This window comes from Hypanus sabinus, chromosome 6 (assembly GCF_030144855.1).
Source record: "Hypanus sabinus isolate sHypSab1 chromosome 6, sHypSab1.hap1, whole genome shotgun sequence".
NCBI classification, from domain to species: Eukaryota; Metazoa; Chordata; class Chondrichthyes; order Myliobatiformes; family Dasyatidae; genus Hypanus; species Hypanus sabinus.
In genome coordinates this window covers 85,579,813-85,601,701 of record NC_082711.1, presented here as the reverse complement: position 1 = coordinate 85,601,701, position 21,889 = coordinate 85,579,813, and the positions used below count along the sequence as shown (strand labels likewise).

Here is a 21,889-nt window from a genome sequence, read left to right as displayed (position 1 = left end):
TTTTCCCCCTTCACCCTTAACCCATGTCCTCTGGTTTTTTTCTCCCCTAGCCTCAGTGGAAAAAGCCTGCTTGCATTCACTCTATCTATGCCCATCATAACTTTATATACCTCTATCAAATCTCCCCTCATTCTTCTATGCTCCAGGGAATAAAGTCCTAACCTATTCAACCTTTCTCTGTAACTCAGTTTCTCAAGTCCCAGCAACATCCTTGTAAACCTTCTCTGCACTCTTTCAACCTTATTAATATCCTTCCTGTAATTTGGTGACCAAAACTGGACACAATATAATAAACAAATAGAACGTTTTCCAGTACGGATCCCTATGATACACCACTTAGCACATGCTTCCAATCATAAAAACACAACTCAACCATAAAACGTCCAATGACAAAAGCAACTTTGGATCTAACTTCCCAACTTGCTCTGGATTTCATGGGCTCTAATATTTTAGACCAGTCTCACGTGCCAAACACAGCACCCTTATTTTTGTTAAGTGTTTGAAAAATTCAATCAAATTGGTCAAACAGAACATTCCCCTAACAAAGACAGCTGATTACCGTCGATACCTTTCCAAGTACAGGTTATTGCTGTTCCTCAGAAACTTACCAGTGATGTTTTACTCACTAGCCTGTGATTAACAGTCTCATTCTTGCTCCTCTTCTGGAATAAAGGTGCCACATTTGCTCTCATCCAGTCACTTGGGACTTCAGTTGTGGCCAGCAAAGATTTAAAATTCTCAGTCAGAATCCCATCACCTCCCTTCTTCTCATACCAGCCTGGGACACATCTGATCAGACCCTAGGGATTGATCCATTTTTTTAAACCTGCTTGCGTAGTGGTTAGCATATTACTTTTACAGCGCCAACGACGCAGGTTAAATCGGTAAGGAGTTGGATGTTCTCCTCAGGACTGCGTGAGTTTCTTGCAGATGCTCTGGTTTCCTCCCACATTCCAAAAGTTAGTAGGTTAATCTGTCACATGGGTGTAATTGGGTGGTTCACACTCATTGGGCCGGTAGGGCCTGTTATCATGCTGTATCTCCAAATAATAATATTATTTATTGCCTAAGTAATAAGATTGAAATCAACGACGGTGTTCAGCGCCATCTGCCTGCTTTTGCACCCCCCCCCTCTCTCACTGATGCTGGAGGAAGGTGCCTGCATGTGATCAGTTTCTCTCTGGCTTGCAGCTCTCAGAGGAGGGTGGCTGCATTTGAATGGTCTCTCTTTCCCTCTTGCTCGATGCTGCTGGAGTCTTGGGTCTTGGACAAGGTTTAATTGAAATCAGTTTGTGGACTTGACTCTATGGTTCATGCTATGAAGTGTTTCTGGTTTCCGGGTACTTGTTTTTAATTGCTGTCTTTTGCGATGTTGATCAGGGCAGACTGGCTCGGTAGCCTGCAATCAACAAATGGCAGTGCGCTAAATTGAACTGAACTGTACTAAGTGGAACATTCCTAGAATCTGTGGTTTGATGTTGTATATTCTGCGCTTTTCACTCATTTTTGCTGTTAGCGCAATTTGTTCTTTTTTTTGTGCTTTGGATGAATGATGTTTCTTTGAACAGTTTCCATTGAGTTTCTTTGTTTCGTGGCTGTCTGTGGGAAGATGAATCTCAGGATTGTATACGGCATACATGGTTTGATAATAAATGTACTTCCGATCTTTGAATTAATAATAAACAAAAATAATAACTCCTCATTTTTGATGTGAACTTTTCCTTCCCACATCTTCCAAATACAGTTCCCTTCCCCTCAGTGAATACAGACGAGAATTACTCATTTATTACCTTACCTATGTTCTCTGACACCATGTATAATTTTCCACTTTGATCCCTAAATAAGCCCCAATCTTTCTCAGGTTACCTTATTGCTCTTGATATACTTATAAAATACTTCGTGATTTGTGATCAATCATCTGCCAGTGGTGCTTGGTGTTCCCTTGTTGCCCTCTTAATTTCTTTTCTATGCAGCCTACTACAATTTCTATACTGCTGTCTGCTTTCCATAATTTTAAATTCTCTATAACTTATCTTATGCTTCCTTTCTTTCCTTTAACCATCGATTGATATCCTTGACATCCAGGGTTCTCCTTCAGCCTAATGGGAACACCTTAGCCATAAACTTTCTATTTCGAATGACTAACTATTTGTCAGATACAGAGTTACCTGCAAGAAGCTGCTTCCAATCTAAATCCATCCAGTTTTGTGTCTAGACTTCAGAAAAATTGAGATTTTGACCCCAGCAGTCTGACCGTAATCTCTGCCATATAAGTTTAATTGCAGTACTAGTTCAAAATGAAAGCCACTATTACCTGTTGAGATCAGTCCAACATCAAGATGTTTTTGGTGTCTGGCAAATGACTTCATAAACTGTGTGGATGTCTGGTACTCGAATAATATCGTACACGGTGCTTAATTTATCTGGTGGAACCTAAAATGTATTAAATGAACAAACATATATATTTTTAAAATTAATGTAAAATTAGTTCATATTTAGAAAAGAAATATATATCCCATAAAATAACACCTTATACATATTAACTACAGCATTTTAACAAAGACTTCATGTAATTGTTTTTACATTAACTATTCCCATTCACTTTAATACACCTAGGTCTAACGTAGTTCTGTGCAAGATAAACATTCAAAAACAATACTTAGCTTTAAAACAAAACTACGTTTAGTATTTTAAATTTGTTAAATGTCCCTGTTAGCTGAGATAAATATCACTTGTTAAGCAGAGTAATACTGAAATTACTTTAGATCCATACAGTGTAGTTTCTAAATCCATTGTAACTTATTGCTTTTGCTTTGCCAAATTCACTGAGTCATTAAAATAATTTGATGTACTTTAATAAGAAATGGAAAAACAATGAAATTTTATCATAAGTATTTCTCTTTGTCTACCAAAAATGCATTGAACTGACGGGTTTCATTAACGCCGAATGCATTATAGGACAGGCCCTCTCCAGCTAACAGAAAGGCTCCGTTCTGTGAACCATTTGTAACCTTGACTCTTCATAACTTGGAAATGTGGCCAGACACAAACCAAGATCCCAAGTGGAAGAACTTCCCTGAAACCCCAACAGCAGTTGACAGATCCATTCTATTTGATTCCAAAATGCTCATTCATATGTCCAGACTATACATAAGACTGGTGTTCATAAGCAGGGGAGGACCTGACCAATGTTAAATGTTCCCAAGTCATGGTTAGATTAAACCTCACACTGCGTACCACAACAGTGTGTTTTTTTCCACTAAATACAAATGCACTTTCGCATTGATATGTCTGAGCAAAATTTGGCCAATTTTTAATCAAAATCACACTTACTATTAATAACTTGGATGATGTGTAATTCGCTGTTTTGTGGCAGTCATACATAAAATTACTATAGGTTGTTAAATAAATAAATAGTGCAATAAAAATGGATTAATGTGGTAGTTCATAGGTTCATGGACTGTTGAGAAATTTAATGGCTGAGGGAAAGAAGCTGTTTCTGAATCACTGAGTGTGGGTCTTCAGGCTTCTGTAGCTCCTCCCTGATGATAGTAACTAGAACAGTTTATATCCCAGATGGTGGGGATCTTTCATGACGGATGCCACCTTCTTCAGCATTACCCCATACAGATGTTATTGATGGTAGGGAAAGTTATGTCCTTGATGGATATAGTTGAATATATAGTTGAATCCAGTCCTAATAAAAAATTAGCTGCCTTGGACTTAAACATTCAGTCTCTATTTACATACAATTTTTCAGTCTGATTTTACATTAAAATTTGTTACTAAATACTAGTGGACTTTGCGAAAAGAAGTACAGGTTTGAAAGAAAGTAATTTTGCTATAGAACATAGTGAAAAGATGAAATTTACTAAAAATAAGCAGTGTGTGTCAATCATTGTTAATATTGTACAAAAGGCTAATGTGATTTCCATTATAAAAGGGAATATTCAATGTCACTGGAACTGTTACATGAACTGTTCTCAGATGTAAATTTTTTAATTTCGTGTCATAGGTTGAATTAGAATCAAGTGCAGTCTTTTGGTGATGGAGATTTAAAGGCCAGATGATGACTGAAGTAAATGCATAGATATAATTAACTCCCCATATTAAAGCCATTCATTCCATCCTGGTTTCTCTATCTCTACATAAATTTCCACCTCCACATTTATTATGAAAACCACATGTGGAATTTGTGTGCAGATCAAATTTAATGCAGAAAAGTGTGAGGTATTGCACTTCAGTAGTACCAACCATGGTAGGTCTTAAAACATGAACAGTAGGTCATTGAGGAGTTGGTAGAACAAAGGAATCTGGGATTACGGGTCCATAATTCATTGAAAGTGGCATCACAGGTAGATAGGGCCATAAAGAAAGCTTTTGGCACATTGACCATCATAAATCAATGTATTGAGTACAGGAGATGGGATGTTATGTTGAAGTTGTGTAAGATGTTGGTGAGGCTTAATTTGGAGTATTGTGTAGAGTTTTAGTCACCTATCTACAGGAAAGATGTAAATAAGTTTGAAAGCGCACACAGATGTTTCTAGGTCTGGAGGATCTGAGTTATAAGGGAACATTCAATAGGCTAGGACTGTATTCCTTAAAATATAGATGACTGAGAGATTTGATAGAGGTATACAAAATTATGAGGGATATAGATAGGGTAAATGCAAGCAGGCTTTTTCCACTGAGGTTGAGCGGAACTACAACCAGAGGCCAAAGGTTAAAGGTGAAAGGTGAAAATTTTAAGAGGAACTTGAGGGGAAATTTCTTTTCTCAGAGGGTCGCATGAGCGTGGAATGAGCTGCCAGTGCAAGTGGAGCATGGAAGCTCAATTTCAATGTTTAAGAGAAGTTTGGATAAGTACATGGATGGTAGGGCTATGGTGCCAGTGCAGGTCGATGTAGTAGGCAGTTTAAATGTTTTCAGAAAGCCTGCTTCTATGCTGTACTTCTCAATGACTCTATATATGTATGTTGCACTTAGAAGCTTTATAAAAGAGAAATGTTGACAGAAAATCTCAATGACTATAATTTATTTAATAAATCTTCTATTTGTTGGTCACCTGCTGTAAAATAGGACTTGAGGGAATAGCAAGTGTTTTTTGCGCTAGTGCCAAAACTGAAATTTATCCTTACTGTTTCTTACTTGGAAAATATTTGGAAATGTTCATATGATCTTTAATATTGTCAAGCTAAAAGTAATCAAACCATTTGCCATGAAAATTATGAAGGTGTTACAATGGGTCTGTCCCCTATTATCCTGAATAACTGCACAGGAATCTTCTTCATAGCTAGTCATACAGGATTGAGGATGACTTGCTTCCACATAGAGCAGAAAATAACTAAGTATGAATTCTTGTACACCAACAACCATTTGGTCTTTACAGAGTGAGAAAGTGATCCAATGGAAATAGGTCCAAGATAAATAGAGACCAGGCGGGGTTGCGTATCCCAGCGCTCAACAGTCCAAGTGGACCAAAGAATCTTAGTGGAGTTGCGCTGGTGACTTGTGAGATCTGGCCACCAACATAAAGGCTGGATGCTTTCAGCTCACATCAGAGCAGCTGATAGGTAGTTAGATGGTAGCGATCAGCAAACCTCACTACTAATCTAGTCACCCTCTAGATGGAAAGTGAAGTAAATGTGAGTAGTTAATCCCACACAGTTTACTTAGTAGTTTATCCATCACTATGGATCATGAATCACTGGAAGACTCTATTCCATACAACTGTGGAAGTAGAAATATTGAATACAGTGGATTCTGGTTAATTGGGCCATTGATTAATCAGGAAAACGCTTATTTGGGACATCTCTTAAAGAATAAAAAACTAATTGAGAAGATATCTGGGATACCCTTCATTTATTTGGGACATAATGCTATTTAATTGGGGCAGGAGACTAAAGCTGAACAGTTTCTAATTAATGGCATTTATAAGCACTTATGTGGCCATTAGACATTACACTGTGCTCAGAGTCAACAGCTTTTAAATAGCATCAGTGGTGTGTGCTTGTCTTCAAAAGCAGCAAGTTTTTGTCATTGATAGTTGGTGAGAAATAAGTAGGAAGAGAATTCAGAACTGTTTTGCTCACTGTGGTTTCAAGCGTTCAAGCTTTCAGATGCCAAAAATGGCCAGAAGTGAAAAGGAAAAGATTTTACTTCTTCATCAAGATCATGAAGATTTGGAGGATGTAATCATCGATAGTGTTGTATGAAGGCAGTCCATTATCTGTACTAGGTGTCTGCACTGATTTTGTTCATTCAGTCATCAAAAGAACACGGTCACATACAGTGGATGAACTGTCAGGAACTAATACAGTTTTATAGTGCTACAGCAGTATTGGTATATTGTTATAATTTGTTCTGTATTTTATTTTAATATATAATTTGTTATTCATTTAAATGGAAGCTTGTCTTTTTTATACCTTTTTAACTATTTCCATGAAACATCCACTAAATGGGCCAAAATATACTGGTCTGGATGTGTCGCAATTAACCAGAGTCCACTGTACATCAAAGCAAAGGTTGAGAGAGGAGTATGGGTACAGATCAGGAAAGTGGAATTGAGGCCAACATTACATCAGTTCTGATCTTATTCAATAATGAAGCAACCTGAGAGCCACAGAATCACAGAGCATAGAAACCTAGAAACACAAATATCTATCCACACCAATCCCATTTTCCTATATTTGTCCACATAAGTCTATGTTATATCTAACCATGTACCGTGCAAATACTTTGAAGTGTTGTGACTGCACCTGACTCTATGACCTCCTCTTCCATGTACACACTGTCCTCTGTGTGAGAGCTTACACCTTGGATCTTCTTTACATATTTCACATCTCACCTGAAAGTATCCTCCAGTTTTACACCCCCTGCCCATGGAAGCAGAATATCTGTCCTATTGAGGCCCCTCACATTTTGTAAGTTTCTGTAAGCTCACTTCTTAGTCTTCTGCCAGTGAGAATAATCCCAGCTAATCCATTTTCTCCTGCTTGCTAAACCACTCCATTCTAGGCAGCAATCGGGTGATTCTCTTTGCACTATCAGATCATATTTGTAATGTAATAACCAGACTGCACATAATATTCCAAGTGTGACCTAACTGAGGTAACAGAATCAGAATCAGGTTTATTATCACTGGAATGTGACATGAAATTTGTTAACTTAGTAGCAGCTGTACAATGCAATACGTAATATAGAAGAGAAAAAAAATAATGTTAATAAATAAATAAGTAAATCTTATTCAGTAGACTTTATAAAGTATATGTATATAAATTAAAAATTAAAAATTGAAAATTGTGCAAACAACAGAAACACTATATATTTTTTTAGAAGTAAGTTAGTGCCCAAGAGTTCAATGTCCATTTAGGAATCGGATGGCAAAGGGGAAGAAGCTGTTCCTGAATCGCTGAGTGTGTGCCTTCAGGCTTCTGTACCTCCTACCTGGTAACAGTGAGAAAAGGGCATGTCTGATTAAGGAGGTCCTTAATCATGGACGTTAGCTTTCTGAGAGACAACTCCTTGAAGATGTCCTGGGTACTTTTTAGGCTAGTACCGAAGATGGAGCCGACTAAATTTACAACCCTCTGCAGCTTCTTTCGGTAACCTCCCCCCCCCGCAAACCAGGCAGTGATGCAGCCTGTCAGAATGCTCTCCACGGTACATCATATGTTTTTGATTGTATTTGTTGACATACCAAATCTGTTCAAACTTCTAATGAAGTATAGCCGCTGCCCTGCCTTCTTTATGACTACATCGATGTGTTGGGACCAGATTAGATTCTCAGAGAAATTGACACCCAGGAACTTGAAGCTGCTCACTCTCTCCACTTCTGATCCCTCTATGAGGATTGGTATGTGTTCCTTTGTCTTACCCTTCCTGAAGTCCACAATCAGCTCTTTCATATGACTGATGTTGAGTGCCAGGTTGTTGCTGCGGCACCATTCCACTTGTCAACATACCTCACTCCTGTACGTCCTTTCGTCACCAATGATGCTTGTATCATCAGCAGATTTATAGATGGTATTTGAGCTATCCCTAGCCACGCAGTCATGTGCATATGGAGAGTAGAGCAGTGGACTAAGCACACATCTCTGAGGTGCGCCAGTGTTAATCGTCAACGAGGAGGATATGTTATCACCAATCCGCACAGATTGTTCTCTTCTGGTTTGGAAGTTGAGGATCCAGTTGCAGAGGGAGGTACAGAGGCCCAGGTTCTGTAACTTCTCAATCAGGATTGTGGGAATGATGGTATTAAATGCTGAGCTATAGTCGATGAACAGCATCCTGACATAGGTGTTCATGTTGTCCAGGTGGTCTAAAGCCGTGTGAAGAGCCATTGAGATTGCGTCTGCCATTGACCTATTGTGGTGATAGGCAAATTGCAGTGGGTCCAGGTCCTTGCTGAGGCAGGAGTTCAGTCTTGTCATAACCAACCTCTCAAAACATTTCATCACTGTCAATGTGAGTGCTACTGGGTAATTGTCATTAAGGCAGCTCACATTATTCTTCTGAGACACTGGGTATAATTGTTGTCTTTCTGAAGCAAGTGGGAACTTCTACCCATAGTTGTGCAAGGTTGAAAATGTCCTTGAATACTCCCGCTAGTTGGTTGGCACAGGTTTTCAGAGCCTTTCCAGGTACTCCATTGGGATCTTCCGCCTCGTGAGGGTTCACTCTCTTTAAATACAGTCTAAAATCAGCCTCTGAGACGGAGATCACAGGGTCATCAGGTGGAGCAGGGATCTTCACAGCTGTAGTTGTGTTCTCCCTTTCAAATTGAGCACTGAAGGCATTGAATTCACCTGGTAGTGAAGCATCACTGCCATTCATGCTGTTGGGTTTCACTTTGTAGAAAGTAATGTCTTACAAGCCCTTCCAGAATTGTCGTGCACCACACCACATCACTCCAAATCTCATTTGTAGTTGTCTCTTCACCTTTGAAATAGATCTCTGCAGATCATATCTGGGTTGCCAGACTTGAATGCCACAGACGATGTATGTCCTGGTTTATCCACGGTTTTCGGTTTGGGAATGCACAGCAAGTCTTTGTAGGCACACACTCATCGCACAGGTCTTAATGAAGTCAGTAACAACTGCAGCATACTCATCCAGGTTTGAAGATGGATCCCTGAATACAGTCCAATCCACCGATTCAAAGCAGTCCTGTAGGTGCTCCTGTGCTTCCCTTGTCCAAACCTTCTTAGTCCTCAGGACTGATGCTGCAGTCTTCAGTCTCTGCCTATATTCAGGGAGTAGAAGTACAGCCAGGTGATCAGACTTCCCAAAGTGAAGGCGTGGAACTGCACAGTAAGCATTCTTGATGATGGTGTAACAATGATCCAGTGTGTTGTTTCCTCTGGTATTGCAAATGAACTGTTGATGGTAATTGCTTAGTGATTTTTTCCAGACTGGCCTGGTTAAAATCTCCCAGGGCATTGGTGAAGGCATTAGGATGCACTGTTTCGTGCATGTTGATCCCATTGCTCAGATCATCTAAAGCCTGATTGACATTGGCCTGAATGCGTACTGCTATCTAAATGACCCTGGAAAAGTCCCGTGGGGGGTAAAGAGGACAGCACTTAACTGCTAGATACTCCAGGTCTGGTGAGCAGAATTGGGACAGCACTGATATATTTATGCACCAAGGAGAGTTGATCATGAGGCATAATCCTCCACCTCTGCTTTTGAGAGACTCTATAGATCTATCCTGACGGTGTATTGTAAACCCATCAATCTGAATCACTGCATCCAATACAGAAAGGGTTAACCAGGATTCCATGGTCCTAATGTCCCTCTGATTCAGCACCCCGTCTCTGAGATCATCGATCTTATTCAGCAGAGACTGCACGTTTGCCAGCAAGATAGTCAGTATTGGGTGTTTAAAACCCCGTTTCCTTAAACACACTTGTAACTGTGATCTACAGCCACGATTCCTCCGTGGGCATTTCTGTTCAGTCAGATTTGCTTCTGTCATTTTTAAGCAGCGATAGTTCACTTAAACGCATCTGTTGACTGTATTGATCTTGGAAGCAGCTGTGCTTTTTAGCTTTGTCACGCTGAAACGGGAATATTTAATTGTATCTATTGAGAGTACTGCTGCTACTCGAGTCACCCCTAGGTGCCCCGGAAGTATTGTTGAGTTGTAACATGATTCCCTTACTCTCTTACTCTGTACCCACTACCTATGCAGGGAAGCAAATTAAATACCCTTTCCACACGTATTGCCACTTTCAGGGAGCTATGAACTTTCACCCCCGAGACTGTCTCTCCGTCTAACTTCCCTGCCATTTACTATACATGTCCTTCCAGTATCAGAAGTACATATATGTACTTTGATAATAAATTTACTTTGAAATCAGAATGCATTATCTTGCACTTATCTGGATTAAATTCCATCTCCCACTGTTCCCAACTTTCCCTCTGTATCAAGAGGCAAAACTACCCCAACTGTCCAGAAACACATGTCAAACCCCAGCACGTAACATCGATCCTTGTGCTACACCACTAGTTACAGCATTGATCCTGTGGCACACTACTGGTTATAACATTGATTCTCACCACACATCACTGGTAAGAGACTTATTCCAGTCAGACAATAACTTATTCAACACTACCCTCTGCCTCTTATCAATTTTAAATAGGACCCAGTTTGCCAAATACTTTTGAACCAAATGGGAGCTTACATCCTTGAGGAGCCAATTGGTCGCAACTGTGAAAAGGAGCAAAGGATCTTCAGGAACTTTCACCACTGGTATGTATCTGAAGGCATAGAACATGATGCAGGCAGCTCTTAAAGTCATACTCAAACTCATTAATTATAGTACACATATCCTTCACCTCATCTTGTCTCTGCTTTAATGTTAGTCAGAAGTTGCTACTATTTCTTGTGTTTCTCTGAGGGCAGGAGTCAGTCAAAACTTATAAAATCAGTTATAGTTGTTTCACTCTAGGAAAGCTTATGTTAAATAATTTCTGGGTTTATAGCTCCTATATCACAAGTTCATTGTAATTTTTCAGGACAGTAATGTTGAACATCAATACAAGTAGGGTTAAAAATATCGTATGCTCCGTATTACATGCTCTGAGCCACCAAATGGCCATGAAATGTGACCCAGCAGTAATGCTAACCCATGTTTAAAAGATGATGATTAAAAATCCTGCTCCATTGTTCTCATCTTTTGTAACAAATGAATACAAATAGTGTCTTGAGCAACATAGAACAGTAGAGCAGAGTGTAGACACTTAACCCATCCCATCATCAATCATACAGGAGTTTAATCGGAGTGGAGGCTATTGTTACTCTACCCCACAAAGGATTCCATTTTGTTCCCCCACTGTACTTAGTAATACATCTCTCACATTTTCTTGTGGTCTGACCACAAGTTCTGTCAGGTCACTTTTTATTTCACATTGAGGAGGCCTTTCTTTTTCCTGGAGCTGAAGGTTTGATGTTATTTTGCTTGCATGTTGATTTAAATGTTTCAAGATCTGAAAGTCCTGCCCACAGTTTCTGAACTCTGTTGAATGTATAATTTTAAATCGGAACACATCCTAAAAACGATCATTCCATTTTTTTTGTTCTAAAGAGAAGCATAATAGCACAGAAAAATTATAATGTACAGACAAATAGGTGGTGATCAAAGATATTTTTTGCAGATATTCACTCTCTCAAACTTCCAGCCTAATGGCCAAGGAATTAAGATACTTAGTACTTTTTCAAAAATTGGTACATGTATAAAAACAGATTTTTCTGGATTGCAACACAACTACAATTATTTGTGGGCTGAAATCAACACCCAAGAAACTCAGCTAGCACTTGAAAATGATTCAGTGTGTGATGGCTGAGTCCGTACAGTGCTGGGCTATTTGTTTGCTGACCTTTCGCCACCAACCTCCACCGAAAAGCCTGACCAACTGCCATAATCACACATTATGTCCTGATCCCTGCCATTCCTCCCTCTGCTACCTCAGACTTTGCCCCACTCCCAAACTTCTCTGCTAATTTTGTTGTTTGAAAGCACATGGTACAACATTACAAAACTTCAGCTGGACCACAACTGGAGTATTGCATCCAGTTTTGGTCATCATGTTATGGAAAGGATGTGAATACATTGAGATGAGGCAGAAGAGAGTGAAGAATGTTCCCAGATTAGCTGGATTTGTTTTCCTTGGAGTAGAGGACAATGAGTTAGGTACACAAAATAAAAAATGCAGGTTAGTGAAAAAAACTTTTCCTCATATGTCTAAAAAAACTATATAAGTTTAATGAGAGATGTAGGAGAGTTGGAAGATAGCTGATTTTCACCCAGAAGGTGGTTACACACACTAATTCAGTGCCTAAATGTATAGTGGAGAGAGATGCTCTCAACATTTATGAAGCACTTGAATTATCAAGGTGTTTGGGTACTGGTATAGACGAGTATTGATTAGTATTGAGCATAGATTAGTGGGCCGTAGGGTCCGTTCCTGTGTTGTATGACTTATGACAAATAAAGTCACGGCAGTGGCATCCAATGTCTTGAAATTCCGGTACTTTGCTTTTTTTTAGTGATATCTTCTAAAGGAGGTTTATTTCCCAGATCAGAGAGTTTTGACCATGAGTGTGTGGCAGGGATTAGTACTGATACCCCTGTTGTTTGTCATATAAATTACTGATTTGGATGAGAATGTAGCTGACGATGATTAGTAACTTAGCAGATGAAACCAAAATTTGTGGTATAGTGGACAATGAAGAAGGATGTCTAAAGTTGTACAATCTAGGTCAGATGGGAAAGTGGGCAAAGGACTAGTACAGCCAAGTCCAAAGTGATGCATTTTGAGACGTTAAACCATGGCAGAACATATACAGTGAATGGCATGGTTGTACGGAGTGTTAGAGACCTAAGGGGACAAGTACATAGTTTTCTGTAAGGGATGGTATAGGCAGTGAAGGTATATGGCACACTTGCCTTCATGAGTAGAAGCATTGAGTGCAAAAGCTGGGACATTATATTACAACTATATAAGACATTGGTGAGACTACTCTAGGAGAATTGTTTGCAGTTATAGTCTCCGTACTGCAGCAATAATGTGATTAGACCAGAGAGAATGCAGAAAAGATTCACAATGATGTTGCTGGAACTGGAAAGCTTGAGTGATATGGCAAGACTGAATGGACTGTTTATAGTGCTGGCTATATGATGGTTTATAAAACTAAGTGGAGCATAGATAAAATGGATGGTCAGTCTTTATCACAGGTTGCGGGAGGGCATAGATTTAAGGTGAGAGGGGACATATTGCAAGGGCACCCGGGGAGACAGGTTTTCCACACGATGGGTGTTGGGTTCTTGGAGTGAGATACCTGTGGAAGCGGTAGAGCCAGGTACAATTACAACATTTAAAAGACATGTCGGCAAGTCAATAGATTATTAACAAAAGGCTTTGAGGATTTGGATCAGTAATAACAAATGGGATTAGCAGAGATAGCACACTTCTCAGTGGGTTGAAGGACTTGTTTCTATGCTATATGATTCTGTAACTTATTTAAAAGTTACATCATGTGCTACAGACAAATATCAAAAAAAAAGATTGATGAAACAAACATGACTGAGAACAGTGCCACACCTCAGACACATTTCAATGTGTTTTGCATTATCCTTTGTTTGTTTTTCCCTGTCCTTGCTTTAGCTTCCCTTCGTTACCCTGAATAATGTGAGCCAGCCATCAAAGTAGATTCACACCAGGCTGTTATTCCTTTCCCTCATTCACAGAAAAACCTTCAAATCCCCTGGCCATTTCCCTGTGTCTTGTTAATTTCAGCTGCCAGCTCCTGCCTCTGGGTTTGTGAGTTTAATGCTCAGAAATTTTTCCACAAGTTCTGAGCACGGGATTTCAGGACTGCTGTATCATCAGACATGATGTCATTCAACAGAAATGTTAAACGATGGCTCTCTTTGTTCTTTGTGTGGTGGATGCAAACTATCTCATGGCACCGCTTTGACACGGAGCAGGGAAATTATTTCCACCATCCCCACCCCATTTATACTGACCCAACATCAGAAAAACAGATTAGCTGGTTCTTCCCTCATTACTGTTTCCTGAACTTAGCTCTGCATGAATTGACTGCCCTAGTTCCTTTAAGGACTTCATTTCAAAATACTTTGATATTCTTGAGGTATCATGTGGTTGTAAAATCCACTGTATGAAAATTTTTTGTCCTTTATCAGTAAAGTAGAAATTTTCATCCTGCTCCAAAAGGTTGTTAAATATTTTAAGTGTATTAAGCATTTAAACCGCAATATTTCCACAAATATTTTTTAAAACACATCCCAATAACCCCTGGGGCATGCAACATGCTAGAGGAACTCAACAGTTCAGGTGAGGACTCCTCTGCCCTGAGAATGGCTCAAGAGGAGGCAATGGACCAAAATAAAAACACAAAATGCTGGCATAACTCAGCAGGCCAGGCAACATCTATGGGAGGAGGTAATGACGATGTTTCGGGCCGAAACCCTTCTCTCCTGATGAAGGGTTTCGGCCTGAAACGTCGTCACTACCTCCTCCCATAGATGCTCTCTGGCCTGCTGAGTTCTGCCAGCATTTTGTGTTTTTATTTATTTCCAGCATCTGCAGATTCACTCGTGTGCCTATGGACCAAAATGTTGGAATGGGAATGGGGAAACCAATTAAAATTGTTAGCCAACAGGAAGCTCCACTTTTAGCAGATGGAATGTTAGTGCTTGACAAAGCACACCGTGAATTTATGTTGGTTCTCACCAGTGTGAAGGAGGCCACATCAGAAACACCGGATACAATAGGTGACTCCAACAGATTCGCAGGTGAAGTGTTGCCTCACCTGGAAGGACTGTTTGGGGCTCTGAATAGAGGTGAGGGAAGAAATGACTGGGCAGTTGTAGTATTTCTGTCCCTTGCAGGGATATGTGCCAGAAGGGAGATTAGTAGTGAGGGACAAATGGACAAGAGAATCATGGAGGAAGTGATTCCTGTGCAAAGCAGACAGTTGGGACGGGGAGAGGTGGGAGGTAAAGATGTATCGGTGGTAGCATCCCATTGAAGATGGTGGGAGTTGCAAGGAATGATGTGTTGAATGCAGAGACTCGTGGGGTAGTAGGTGAGGACATGAGGAACTTTATTCTTGTGAGGCGGTGGGATGAGTGGGTGAGCATGGATTTCTGGGAAATGGAGGAGATGCATGAGGACAGCATCAATAATGGAGGGTGGGAAACTCCATTCTTTGAAGAAGGAGAACATCTCTGATGTCTTGGAATGGAAGGCCTCATCCTGGGAACAGATGCAGTGGAAGAAAAGAGAATAACATTTTTACAGTAGAGAGGGTGGGAAGAGGTATAGACAAGATATCCTTGAGAATCGATAGGTTATATAAAAGAGGTCAGTAGATAGTTTGTCTTCAGAGGCGGAGACAGAGAGGTTGAAAAGTGGGAAAGAAGTGGGCCAAGTGAACTTAAAGGCAGGGTGGAAGTCAGAGGCACAGTTGATAATATTGATGAGCTCAGCATGGGTGCATGAAGCAGCACCAATGCAGTCATCAACGTAACACAGAAAGAGTTGGGGAACATTACCAGGAAAGGCTTGGAAAATGAACTGTTCCAGGTAGCTAGCAAAAAGGCAGGCACAACTGTGCCCTTTGAGTTTGAAGAAAGTGAGATGAGTGGCAGGAGATATTGTTGAGGGTGAGGACAAACTCTGTCAAACAGAGGAGAGTAGTGCTAGAGGGGAACTTACCAAGAAAAAGGTGGAGAGCTTTAAGGCCTTCTTGATGGGGATAGAAGTGCAAAGGAACTAGATACAGTGAAAATGAGGTGGTTAGGGTCAGCAAATTGAAAGTGGTTGAGGAGATCACAAGCATGTGAAGTGTTGCTGATGTAGGTAGGAAAGCACTGAACCAAAGGGGATAGAATGGAGTCAAGGTCTGTGGACACAAGAGAAAGCAGAGGTTTAGGCCTACCTGGACAGTCAGGTTGTGGATCTTGGGTAGGAGGTAGAAATAAGCAGTGCAGGGTAAGGGAATTATGAGTTTGGTGGCAGTGGATGGGGGATCTCCAAAGTTGATGAGGTTAGTGACTGGGCGGGAGACAGGGGCCTTATGATCCAATAACTCCTAAATGACTAGATTTTGTGAATGTGTCTATCCTTTATAAGGGCTACTTAACTCTTCCAACTAATTTATTACTTCATCACCATATTCCCCGAGTGAGTTGGTGTGATGATTCCAGGTGTAAAAGCTGATTGTCATTTCCAGTCATTGACTTTGCACTGACATTGGGATTATTCAGCAAATCAAAAGCTGGTTGATAAAGGGTTACAAGAAGGAAGTTCCAACAAATATAAACAAACATTAAGTTTGCAAAACCCGTCTTGCTCAGCACCCACCTGTGGAAACTCTGCTGGCTCTGGCACAGCAACAAATTCATATATTCCATAATCATCCATAGAAGGTTCTTGTTCAACTGGAAATAAAGAATTTTTTTGAAATGGGAGAAGAAGCATCAAAATTTGCATGCACAGAGCACTCCAGCAACAGTAAGGAGGGTGATGTGGTTTTGGTAACGAGGTTCTGACCAACATCTAAGACAAGAATAACAGGTGATGAGTATAAAATTAAAGGATTCTTTAGGAAAAATGAGGATAATTTATTGTGCTGTCATTAAGGCAAAAGTGAATTTTTATCATTATGTTTATCCACAAGAAATAAACTATTTGAAATAGTGAAGAGATGCATTAATTGGATATTCCTACTACCAGCTTTAGAATTCAGGTGGATTTTAAGCAAATGGATAGATACCACTGCTATATCTACCTAAAAATAATTCAGAGTGAAGATCTTATCAAAGACATAATGGTCTGCACAGATATGAAGGGTGAAAGGGGGTGCTTCTATGCTTTGTCACTTTGACTGTGATAGCAATAAAGTGTGAAGCAAGGGGAATATCTTATCTGAAGCCTTAGGAAAAACAAATTAAATGTAAAGGCTAGAGTTGCTTTGCATAATAAAAGAATGGTTGTTACAGAAGTCTTAAATAGAGTTTTCTGAACATGCAAACTGCTGGATTTCTGCAGTCACCGACAGAGTGGGAGTTGAAAAATATTGACTGCCCTGCAGAGAACAGAAATATGTAAATGTAGAGCAAATTGAAATAGGGAATAAAGTTCCCTTACAAATTTACTTAAGCGTAATTTACAAACAGTATTGGGTGGAGCTCACTATGCTGTTTCGGGTGTCAAGAATTACAATTAACTTGTTTAACTAGTTTGCCTTTCATTTGCCCTGTGATCAGAAAGTGGAAAAAAACACCAGCTACCCATGATTTTGACTTGCCTGGAAAACAAAATGATTCCCCAAAGTGCCAAACAGGAAATGACACATGGAAAGAGAAGGGAAAGCCAAATGCAATCCAGTACTTTCTGATGCATTTTTCAAACACCATATTGCTATGATCAATGCCTTGTTTCATCAGTTTGACAAAGCCTCAGTGCAACACCTCAATCCAAGCCATGGCATTTGTTGAGCAAAGGATTACACGGATGTTGACAAGACCTGACTCAGTCTAGCATCACCATCAACCTGGTTCCTAAAACTGACAATGGCAAAAAACATCTGCTGCATAAGACTCACAACTGAAGCCACCAACGACCCTCCCTTCATTCTATCATCACCTCAAAGACAACCTGAAGATTTTCAGTCAATTGGAGCTGCAGAATGCCCATGGAGTCTGGTCTGCCCTGGGGTCCACAAGAGTACCAAGAGTACCAAAAGTGTGTCTCTACAAGAAAATAACACACTTAATTTGATGAGAACTATCAGGAATCAGGAGAGGAACTACTTAATCACAAATGCAGGGCATTCTTGGCAGGAAGCCTCAAGCTTCCTCGATGGAAAAATACAAATCTACAAGCATCTGAAAGACGAGGTCCAATAAAAGGCCCATGGCCTACAGAACAAATTTGGTGAAAAGAATACGGGAGATTCGGCAACCAACAGCCATAACGTGTCCTGCCAGGGTTTGCACAGCTTAAATCATCCTGGGTCTTCTCCACTGATAGCCAAGAATAGTGGAGGAGTTATCAAAGACAATGACATCATCAGCAATTGCTGGAAGATGTGCCTTGAGCTATTCATACAAGAATCAGTCTTCTACATATCCTTGACTTTATTCCACAATGTAGCATCCAACACAATCTCAACCAAACTCAACTCAGCAAGAGGTTAAAAAGACCATCCAACAGCTGAAATGCATGATGGCCAATGGAATAAATGAAATAATTTCTCTGGTGTCAAAGAGTGATGAAGAATTGATTCTATCACAATTCCATGAACTTATCCATCATCATTTGTTTTCCCAGGGATCTCAAAGACAATAATTGTTACCATGCTATGAAATTTTCAAAGTTCAAAGTAAAATTTATTATCAGAGTACATGCATGTCACCACATATAACCTGGAGATTCATTTTCTTGTGGGCATACTTAGCAAATCTATAGAATAGTAACTGCAAACAGGATCAATGAACAACAAACTGTGCAAATGCAAATTAAAATAAATAGCAATAAATAACAAGCATGAAGTAACAAGATAAAGTGTCCTTAAATAGATACCATCAGTTGTGGGTAAGGTAATTATCCCCTTTTATTCAAGACCCCGATTGTTGAGGGGTAGTAACTGTTCTTGAACCTGGTGATATGAGTCCTGAGGCACTTATACCTTCTACCTGATGGCCGCAGTGAGAAAAGAGCTGATGTGGCCTAGGTCTAGGCGGTGAGGATCTTTGATGATGGATGTGGCTTTTCTATGGCTATGTTTCATTTAGATGTACTCAATGGTTGGGAGGGTTTCATGCGCGATGAACTGGGCCAAATCCATTACATTTTATAGGATTTTCACTGAAAGGCGTTGGTGTTTACATACCAGGCCATAACGAAGCCAGTCACAAATTACAATAGACACAAGTATGATTCCAGTGGCTGAATTGAGATCTCCTGGTTAGAAGTTTGCCCTTCAATTTTCTTATGTACAGAATGTAGAAGAATTCAAAAGTAATTTCTATTCCAACCTTCAGTAATCTATGATGTTGAGTTCATTTAATACAGACACACGAAGACAACATTGACATAAGAAGCTAGGTTGGGTACATTTTCCCTGTTACTCTGGAATTCTGTCAAGTAGTCCATTTCTAATTTTCAGAAAAACTAGTTTAATGGCATGAGTGACAATGTTTCAAATATAGTACATCTTCAAATCCTCACTGAGGATATAGGGTGCCTATAAAAAGTATTCACCCTGCCCCCTTCCTCCCAGAAGTGTTCATGTTTTATTGTTTTACAACACTGAATCACAGTGGATTTAATTTGGCTTTATTTGTCCTTGGTCAACAGATCAACAGTGGAGTGAAAGGGTAGCAGAGTGATAGGGCTTTGGCTCAAACGGGGCTTTGGCGAGGAAGGGTCAAGGTGAAGAACTGATTCACATAGATTCACAGACAACAGTCTTTGACTTCCCCAGCGGGCTCTTCCCTTTCTCCCGTGGTCCTCTTCCACCAACATCCATTGCTCTGTCATGGCAGGTGAGCTCAGACCCGTGCCAGGCTCCTCCTGTGACATGTGGGAACTCAGGGAGGCTGACAGTGTTCCTGCAGACTACGTGTGCAGGACGTGTGCCCAGCGACAGATCCTGATAGACCACATGGCAGCCCTGGAGCTGCGCACGGACTCACGTCGGAGCATCCGAGATGCTGAGAATGTTGAGGAAAGCACATTTAGTGAGTTGGTCACACCGCAGTCTGAGGATCTAAGGAAAGATAGGGAATGGGTGACCAACAGGAGGAGTAGAGCATGAAAGTACACGTTTGTAAATTAGCACAAAATATAAAAACAGATAGCAAAAATTTTTATAAATATATGAAGCGCAGGAGGGTGGCTAAAGTCAACATAGGTCCCATGGAAGACGAGAAGGGGAAATTGATACTGGGTGACAAGGAAATGGCTGAGGCATTGAACGGCTATTTTGTGTCGGTCTTCACGGTGGAGGACACATCTAATATGCCAAAGAATGATGTTATGGACAAAATAGGAGGTGAGGACCTGGATAAAATCATTGTCAATAAAGAGACAGAGATGAGCAAACTAGAGGGCCTGAAGGTAGATAAATCCCCTGGTCCTGATGGGATACATCCCAGGGTGCTGAGGGAATTGGCAGAGATTATAGTAGACACATTGGTAATCATTTACCAAAACTCTCTGGACTCTGGGCAGGTCCCAGCGGATTGGAAGACATCAAGTGTCACGTCACTTTTTGAATAAGGATGTAGGCAAAAGATGGGCAACCATAGGCCAGTTAGCTTAACATCTGTAGTTGGGAAAATGCTTGAAGCTGTCGTTAAGGAAGAAATAGTGAAACTTTTAGAAAGAAGTGGTTCCATTAGACAGATGCAGCATGGATTCAGAAAGGGCAGGTCCTGTTTGACAAACTTACTGGAGTTCTTTGAGGACATAACGAGTGCAGTGGATAGAGGGGAACAGGTGGATGTCGTGTACTTGGATTTTCAGAAGGCGTTTGATAAGGTGCCGCAGGAGAGACTTATAAGTAAGATACTGATGTATGGAGTCGGATGAAGTGTATTGGCATGCAGAGTGGATTGGTTAACCAAAAGGAAGCAGAGAATTGGTATAAATGGGTGTTTCTCCAGTTGGCAGTCAGTGGTGAGTGGGGTGCCACAGGGGTCGGTGCTGGGCCTTCAGCTGTTTACCACTTACATTGATGATTTGGAAGAGGGGACTGAGTGTAGCATAGCAAAATTTGCGGATGACAGTAAACTGAGTGGGAAAGCAAATTGTACAGAAGATGTGGAGAGTATGCAAATAGGTATAGATAGGTTAAGTGAGTGGGCCAAAGTCTGGCAGATGGAGTATAACATTGGTAAATGCAAGGTCATCCACTTTGGAAGGAATAATAGAAGAGCAGATTATTATTTAAATGGTGAAAGATTGCAGCAAGCTGTTATGCAGAGGGACTTGGGAGTGCTTGATCATGAATCGCAAAAAGTTGGTTTGCAGGTACAACAGGTTATTAAGAAGGCAAACAGAATGTTTGCCTTCATTGCTAGAGGGATTGAATTCAAGAGCAGGGAGGTCATGCCTCAACTATACAGGGCACTGGTGAGGCCGCACTGGGTGCAGTTCTGGTCTCCGTACTTGAGGAAGAATATACTGGCTTTGGAGGCAGTACAGAGGAGGTTCACCAGGTTGATTCCAGAGATGAAGGGGTTAACCTATGAGGAGAGATTGAGTCGCCTGGGACTATACTCTCTGGAATTCAGAAGAAAAAGAGGGGATCTTACAGAAACATACGCAATTTGGAAAGGGATAGATAAGATAGAAGTAGGAAAGTTATTTCCATTGGTAGGTGAGACTAGAACTAGGAGACATTGCCTCACGATTCAGGGGAAAAGCTTTAGGACAGAGATGAGGAGAAACTGTTTTTCCCAGAGAGTGGTGAATCTGTGGAATTCTCTGCCCAGGGAAGCAGTTGAGGCTTCTTCACTAAATATATTTAAGATACATTTAGATAGATTTTTACATAGTAGGGGAATTAAGGGTTATGGGTAAAAGGCAGGTAGATGGAGCTCAGTTTATGGACAGATCAGCTATGATCTTATTGAATGGCGGGCAGGCTCAATGGGCCGAATGGCCTTCTCCTGCTCCTATTTCTTACATTCTTATGAAAAAGACTATGGTGTAAAAGTGAAAGCATAACTCACCAAAGTGATCTAAATTAATTACAAATATAAAACACAAAAAAATTGATTGCATAAGTATTCACCTTATGAACCTTCAACTGATAGAGAATCTGAGGACCCAGTATAGGACC

At 40.4% G+C, this 21,889-nt stretch overlaps 1 protein-coding gene across 1 annotated transcript in view; it reads right to left on the bottom strand.

Annotated features, from left to right (window-relative positions):
- The window catches only part of hepacam2 (HEPACAM family member 2), a 75,831-nt gene that overhangs the window by 5,153 nt on the left and 48,789 nt on the right, over nt 1-21,889 (bottom strand). Inside the window, exons 8-9 of the mRNA XM_059972545.1 lie at nt 16,399-16,475; nt 2,315-2,433 (exon numbers count right to left, since the gene is read on the bottom strand). Coding sequence (XP_059828528.1) covers nt 2,335-2,433; nt 16,399-16,475 — 176 coding nt within the window. The 3' untranslated portion in view covers nt 2,315-2,334. The remainder of the gene's footprint in view (nt 1-2,314; nt 2,434-16,398; nt 16,476-21,889) is intronic.